This window comes from Triticum aestivum, chromosome 6B, assembly GCF_018294505.1.
Source record: "Triticum aestivum cultivar Chinese Spring chromosome 6B, IWGSC CS RefSeq v2.1, whole genome shotgun sequence".
NCBI classification, from domain to species: Eukaryota; Viridiplantae; Streptophyta; class Magnoliopsida; order Poales; family Poaceae; genus Triticum; species Triticum aestivum.
This window is the reverse complement of record NC_057810.1, coordinates 239,744,691-239,752,185: the sequence shown is the minus strand read 5'-3', so window position 1 is coordinate 239,752,185 and position 7,495 is coordinate 239,744,691. Positions and strand designations below refer to the sequence as shown.

The following is a 7,495-nucleotide window of genomic DNA, read 5'->3' as shown; positions in this document are numbered from 1 at the left end:
TCTGGGGTTTTCTCGGTCAAAAAAGGCCGATACATGGGTGGGGCGTGTCGCAACTTGCATACCGTGTCTAAAATAGTTCAAATCTAACATGAATGCCTATCAACGGTATTCCCACCTGGTTGCAAAAATTGAGGTCATTTCAAGAATGTTAAAAAATAGACTATGTTGAACGGAGTGTGTTCGGGTGCTAGAAGGCTCTGCCTGAGAGCATGTTTGTTTCTCGACATCCTTGAAATGGCCTCAATTGTTTTCCATGGTCTTGTATGACCAATTAAAGGCACAATGCCAAGTTGTTTGGGTTTTCAGTAAGTTCTGCATTTCTGTTGTTTTCTCGATGAAAAAAGACCAATAAATCGCCGAACATGTCGCAATGGGCAAAAGGTGTCGGTACTCATTCAAACCTAGCAAAAGTTGGGGTCATTTATCCATAGTCCAAAAACACCACAAGTTGAGAGGAATGTATCAGACTGTTGGGGAACGTCGCAGAAAATAAAAAATTTCTACGCATCACCAAGATCAATCTATGGAGTCATCTAGCAACGAGAGAGAGGAGTGCATCTACATACCCTTGTAGATCGCGAGCCGAAGCGTTCAAGAGAACGGGGTTGATGGAGTCGTACTCGTCGTGATCCAAATCACCGATGATCCTAGCGCCGAACGGACGGCACCTCCGCGTTCAACACATGTATGGTTGGGGAAGACGTCTCCTCCTTCTTGATCCAACAAGGGGAAAGGAGAGGTTGATGGAGATCCAGCAGCACGACGGCGTGGTGGTGGAAGTAGCGGCGATCTCGGCAGGGCTTCGCCAAGCTCAGCGAGTGGGAGAGGTGTTACGGAGGGAGAGGGAGGCGCCAGGAGCTGGGGTGCGCAGCCCTCCCCCCCCTCTTTATATAGGGGGGCTGGAGGGGCGCCGGCCCCCTAGAGATCCCATTTCAAGGGGGGGCGGCGGCCAAGGGGGGGACTTGCCCCCCAAGCCAAGTGGGGCGCCCCCCACCCCTAGGGTTTCCAACCATAAGCGCAGGGGAAGGCCCAAGGGGTGCGCACCAGCCCACCAGGGGCTGGTTCCCTTCCCACTTCAGCCCATGGGGCCCTCCGGGATAGGTGGCCCCACCAGGTGGACCCCCGGGACCCTTCCGGTGGTCCCGGTACAATATCGGTGACCCCCGAAACTTTCCCGATGGCCGAAACTGGACTTCCTATATACAAATTTTCACCTCCAGACCATTCCGGAACTCCTCGTGACGTCCGGGATCTCATACGGGACTCCGAAAAACTTTCGGGTTACCGCATACTAACATCTCTAGAACCCTAGCGTCACCGAACCTTAAGTGTGTAGACCCTACGGGTTCGGGAGACACGCAGACATGACCGAGACGACTCTCCAGTCAATAACCAACAGCGGGACCTGGATACCCATGTTAGCTCCCACATGCTCCCCGATGATCTCATCGGATGAACCACGATGTCGAGGATTCAAGTAATCCCGTATACAATTCCCTTTGTCAATCGGTACGTTACTTGCCCGAGATTCGATCGTCGGTATCTCAATACCTCGTTCAATCTCGTTACAGGCAAGTCACTTTACCCGTACCGTAATGCATGATCCCATGACCAACCACTTGGTCACATTGAGCTCATTATGATGATGCATTACCGAGTGGGCCCAGAGATACCTCTCCGTCATACAGAGTGACAAATCCCAGTCTCGATTCGTGTCAACCCAACAGATGCTTTCGAAGATACCTGTAGTATACCTTTATAGCCACCCAGTTATGTTGTGACGTTTGGTACACCCAAAGCACTCTTACGGTATCCGGGAGTTACACGATCTCATGGTCTAAGGAAATGATATTTGACATTAGAAAAGCTCTAGCAAACGAACTGCACGATCTTGTGCTATGCTTAGGATTGGGTCGTGTCCATCACATCATTCTCCCAATGATGTGATCCCGTTATCAATGACACCCAATGTCCATGGTCAAGAAACCGTAACCATCTATTGATAAACGAGCTAGTCAACTAGAGGCTCACTAGGGACATGTTGTGGTCTATGTATTCACACATGTATTACGATTTCCGGATAACACAATTATAGCATGAACAATAGACAATTATCATGAACAAGGAAATATAATAATAACCATTTTATTATTGCCTCTAGGGCATATTTCCAACACAGACTAGGTCAGACGGGTGCATACTTTTCCCTAATTTCAATGCTTTTATCATTTGCAATTTCCGTCATTATCAATCAACATGAACATTTTCGCATGTCCTAACTATTTCCAGAAATTTGTCAACAATTTTGGGTTTTATATTGTGATTAAAAATTTATAAACTTGAACATTTTTTCAATTTGTTAACAAACCAGAACAATTGATGAAATTTCTGAAAACAAATTGAAAACCACACGCATTTGTTTTAAATTTTTCAACTTTTTTTGAAACGCAAACATTTCTTTAATTTGTGAATAAAAAATTCAAAAACCGGAACATTTTTTGAAATTATAGATTTTTTGAACAAAATTGTAAACAATATTTGAAAACAAGAATATCTTTTGATATTCCAAACAATATTTCAAATTTTGGAACAGGTTTACAAAAAAAATAATGCACAGAATACTTTGAAGAACCTGAACCCGACAGTGAGCTAGTGGCTTGTGGCAGAACGCTGCGTCTAGGAGAGACAGAAAATTTATTTTTAGCAACAAAGAGACGAATAACTAAGTGATTCCATCAATTTCATGGTATGGCTTGATGAAGCCTATTGAGGATATATTGATGCAGATTCTGATTCCATTACCAACTAAACACTGAAATGGGATGTTAGGAATGAAACCAATCCGTCTCATGCAGCTATACCCTCAAACCAAACACATCCTAAACCATGGACCACCGCCCCTGGTCAATATATACCACGAGGCTTTACCCTTAAACCAAACACACCCTAAACAATCGGACACCGCCACTGGTCAATATATACCACGGGGTTCTCTCCGCAGGAGAGTAGGAACACTTCAATCTTTTACTCCATTATTTGCTAGCCGTTGTTCTGCATCCTAAATTTCCATCTCTTGTTAAAGAACTTTGGTACTTCCTAAATATAAGTCTTTGTAGAGATTCATGCAATCTCTACAAAGACTTATATTTAGGACTTATATTTAGGAATGGGACGGAGTAGCTGCCTTCAATCTCAGCACAATATCTTGTACGAAAGCTTTGTGAACATCTCAGCAAACCTGCAAGTTTTACCGGTCGGCGGTGGCAATGTTAAGAACAGGTACGACGTCATGAAAAATTCAAGTCATTTCATCGAGCACATGGACAGCACGCAATGCTCAACAAAACAAAACAAAATCCTCTCCACGATGACGACGCATCGAAGGACACTCACACGAGCACAGTTCGTCGGATTATTATTCACTACTCCGGAGCACTAGACACGACTCAGGCAAGGAGCAGAGCAGGCGCGGTTCAGAGCGCCTTGAGCATCTCCTCGGCGCTGCTGGTGGTGAAGGCGCCGCCCTCCTCGAGGTTGAGCACCTTGACGACGCCGTCGTCGGCGAGGAGCGCGTAGCGGCGGGACCGCACGCCGAGCCCCATGGGCTTGTCGGAGAGGTCCATCTCCACGCCGAGCGCGCGGGTGAGCTCGAGGTTGCCGTCAGACAGCAGCTGCACGTCTTCGCCGAGGCCGAGGCTCTCCTTCCACGCCTTCATCACGAAGGCGTCGTTCACCGAGACGCACGCCACGGTGTCCACCCCCTTGGCGCGGAGCTCGCCCGCTTTCTCGATGAACCCTGGCAGGTGCTTCTGCGAGCAGGTCGGGGTGAAGGCGCCCGGGACCGCGAAGAGCACGACCTTCTTCCCTGCAGTCAGCTCCCCGACCGTCACCGTCTTGAGCTCGCCGTCGGCCGGGTCGAAGTAGGAGAGCGTGGCGTCGGGCAGCTTGTCGCCGACCGCGATGGTGGCCACGACAGTGGATGCCGATGCCGCGGAAGCCGCGAATCTCCTCGCCCCCGGGACGGCGGCGGCGCGGAGGCGGGCTGGGCCGGCGATGCGGCGGGAGGCGAAGGAGAGCGACGGGGAGGAGAGGACGAAGCGCTTTCCGGCAGCGGCGGCCGCCGAGGACAGAGCGGAGATCGACGCGGTGGCCATGGAGGAGGGACGAGGCGATGTGTTCGAGGAAATGCTATCTGTTTGGCCTTGGGAAGAGCGTGGGGGTGGGGTTTAGGTTTTGGATGGAACGAACGGCCGGGTGCGACGTCGTGATAGGGGGGCAGCAGCGCGATTTTGGTTGGTTCGTTGGACGCGGAGGAGGAACGGGTGGACGCCGTGCTGTTTCCCTGGATTAGGCAGGCGGCCCAGCACTTGGATGGGCCTGTTTTCTGCCCTCGGGCTCGCGTTTTTTTACATCTCGGGCTTGTGGCAGCCGGACCAGTAGATATACGATCGATCGGAAAACCGGATGTTACTCAAAAAAAGAAAAATCGGAAAACCGGATCGTCGGTTGATGATCGCACCCGCCTCTCTGCCAGGGCGCCGCTAGCCGTCATCCAGAGATGCAAGGAGATCAGACCGGGATACGGCTAGAAGCGCTAGCAGCTCCAGCGCTCGCTCCCGCAGTATCCCACTCTGATGCGGTATCATTGCATCAAAGTCTATCGGACTGATCACTGCAAGTATTTTATGTAAATGGATCGCACCTTGTGTATATACAAACTCCGGTAGATACTACAGCTAGTTACAGTTTTTTCTTTGATGATTTAATGAACTAGTAAGCATGCAAGTGCAACGCATATTTTGTTAGAATTCAAATTTTGAATATGCAAATCACATCTCAACCAATAGAATTACTCCCTCCGTTCCTAAATATTTGTCTTTCTAGAGATTTCAACAAGTGACTATATACAAAGCAAAATAAGTGAATCTATACTCTAAAATATGTCTATATACATCCATATATGATAGTGCATTTGAAATCTCTAAAAGACAAATATTTAGGAATGGAGGGAGTAGTTTTCATGCATGTGAGTTGTCAACAATAAATCATATAAGTTTGTACTCCCTCCGTTTGTAAATATAAGACTTTTTAGATATTTCAACAAAGAGTACATACGGATATATAGACATATTTTAGAGCGTAGATTCACTCATTTTATTTTGTATGTAGTTTTTACTGAATATATTAAAAAGCGGAGGTGATACAGGGTCACCTTGTCTCACCCCTTTACCAACCAAAAAGAAATCACTATTGGTGTCATTTATCCTGACCCCCACAGATCCATTTTTTAGTAAAGAACTAATCTTATACATTCACCTAGGGCTAAAGCCCCTATTAGACATGACCTCTAACAAAACTCCCTGTTGATCTTGTCATAAGCTTTTTCATAGTCAAGCTTAAAAACAAAGCCAGGTTTGTTTTCGGTAGCTGCAAAATGAATAATTCCATGTGCATACTTTTAACAATAAATCTGCCTTTTATAAAAGCAGTTTGGTTAGGGGAGATGATGTTATGACAAACAGGGCCAAACCTGTTAGTAGCACATTTGAAGAAAATTTTGAAGCTGCAATTAGTCATATCTAAGGGTCTAAATTTCTCCATCTTAACAGCCTCAATTTCTTTAGGGACAAGGGATAAAAGGGAAAAGTTAAGTCTGTATAAATCTAAGTCCCCCTTTCCCGAGTCTCTAAATAAAGCAAATAAATCATTTATTATGACATCCCAAAATTGCTGATAAAAAAGAAAAGGAAAGCCATCTGGGCCAGGAGCACCTTCAGCATAAGAGCCAAAGACTGCATCCTTAATTTCTTGTCCATAACCAGAAATAGTTCTGCCTTTGCATTAAGAAGGGTTGACAATTGTACATTAGCTGAGAACCAGCTTACAGAGCAAGAACTAGGAAGGACAAAAGAGAAAAAAGAAAATAAAAAGGGCTGAAAAGGCTCTAGGACAGAGCCTATAGTCTGAAAGGGGTCCAGGATCATACTAGTACATAATATTGGTAGGAGCTAGGATCCTACCTGGTCTAGGGCGTAGGTTGTACGGGAAGGGGGAGGGTTGACGGAGATGCGATCGCGGCTGCCGGCGGCGGGGCGCCGTGGCGCGATGAAGAAGAGGCGGCGGCGGCGCAAGAGGCGGCTAGGGTTAGGTCTCCCGGCTCCCTTCGAGAAGCCGAGCAAATAATGATTGCTTCTTGCTTGATTAGATTGATACATCTCCTCTCCTTATATAGAGAGGCTTACTTGACTCCTAAGCAAAGGATCCTAATAACTATAAGATAATTGGCTAAGCCCCTAATAACAATAAGATAACTTGGGCCATAACCCACTGGGCTAAGCCCCTAATATGCCGGTCATAACACTTCTCCCCGCCTACACAAACAGCTCGTCCTCGAGCTGTAAGGTGGGGAAGCGCTTGCTGAACTCCTCGAGGTGATCAACCAGCGTCAAACACCTTCGCGACAGCTGGGGCGGCCAGGTCGGAGGCGACGGCGTCCTCCGAAATGTAGTCTGCAGCCTCCAGGTAGAAGAGTCACAAGCAGACGTGGCCGGGCGTGTAGGGCTCGTCGCAGTTGAAGCACAACCCTTGGCGGCGACGCTCGAGTAGCTCGGCCGAGGTGAGCCGGCGGAACGGGCGCGCCGCGGTCGCGGCGAGGGGTGCCGCGGAAGCTTGAGCAGGCCAACCCTATGCGGGAACATCCGGCCAGGGTAGCGACCCAGCGGCCCGGGATGGTGATTCCTGTTGGATGGCCACCGCGCGGCACTCGAACGCGCGGGCGTAGTACATGGCCATCTGGAGATCCTGGGGTCCCCGAAGCTCCACGTCCACGCGGATGTGATCCGGAAGTCCACCGATGAAGAGGTCGGCCCGCTGCTGCGCCGTCACGCCTGACGCGTGGCATGCCAGGGCCTGGAAACGGTTGGCGAAGTCCTGAACCGTGGAGGTGAAGGGAAGGCGGCCTAGCTCTGCCAGGCGGCTCCCGCGGATCGGTGGCCCAAAACGAAGGAGGCAGAGCTCGCGGAAGGCTCCCAAGGGGGCATGCTGCCCTCGTCCTGCTCGAGGGCGTAGTACCAGGTCTGTGCCGCGCCGCGGAGGTGGTAAGAGGCGAGCCAGGTACGCTCCGAGGCGAGGGTGCGCTGCCCACGGAAGAACTGCTCGCACTGGTTGAGCCAGTTGAGGGGGTCCTCTGTGCCGTCATAAGTGGCGATGTCTAGTCTGGCAAACCGCGGTGGTGTTTGAGTCAGAGCGTCGTGGCCGACTGGCTCTGAGGTGCGAAGCAGCGAGGATTGGGGCGCCCTGCCGGCATGGTCGCGGCCCGTGGAGTACCCCGCCGAGCCGGAGGGATCGCCGAACTGTAGAGTAGGTGTCGACGGGTCTCCAGCTGACGTGTAGACGGGTGACGGCGATGATCCGGTCAGCCAGGCCGGTATGGGGGACGGTGACGGCGGGAAGCGCACTTGCTGGATCGGTATGCCTTCCTGCGAGGGTGAGCCGT

At 49.9% G+C, this 7,495-nt stretch overlaps 1 protein-coding gene across 1 annotated transcript; it reads right to left on the bottom strand.

The window, feature by feature from the left end:
- Positions 1 to 3,287: 3,287 nt before the first annotated feature.
- LOC123136781 (peroxiredoxin-2E-2, chloroplastic) lies at positions 3,288 to 4,197 on the bottom strand (the record flags this gene model as incomplete). The annotated part of the gene is given in 1 exon segment (XM_044556282.1): positions 3,288 to 4,197. A coding segment is annotated over 1 exon segment (681 nt). The 3' UTR covers positions 3,288 to 3,473.
- Between the last annotated feature and the right edge of the window lie 3,298 nt (positions 4,198 to 7,495).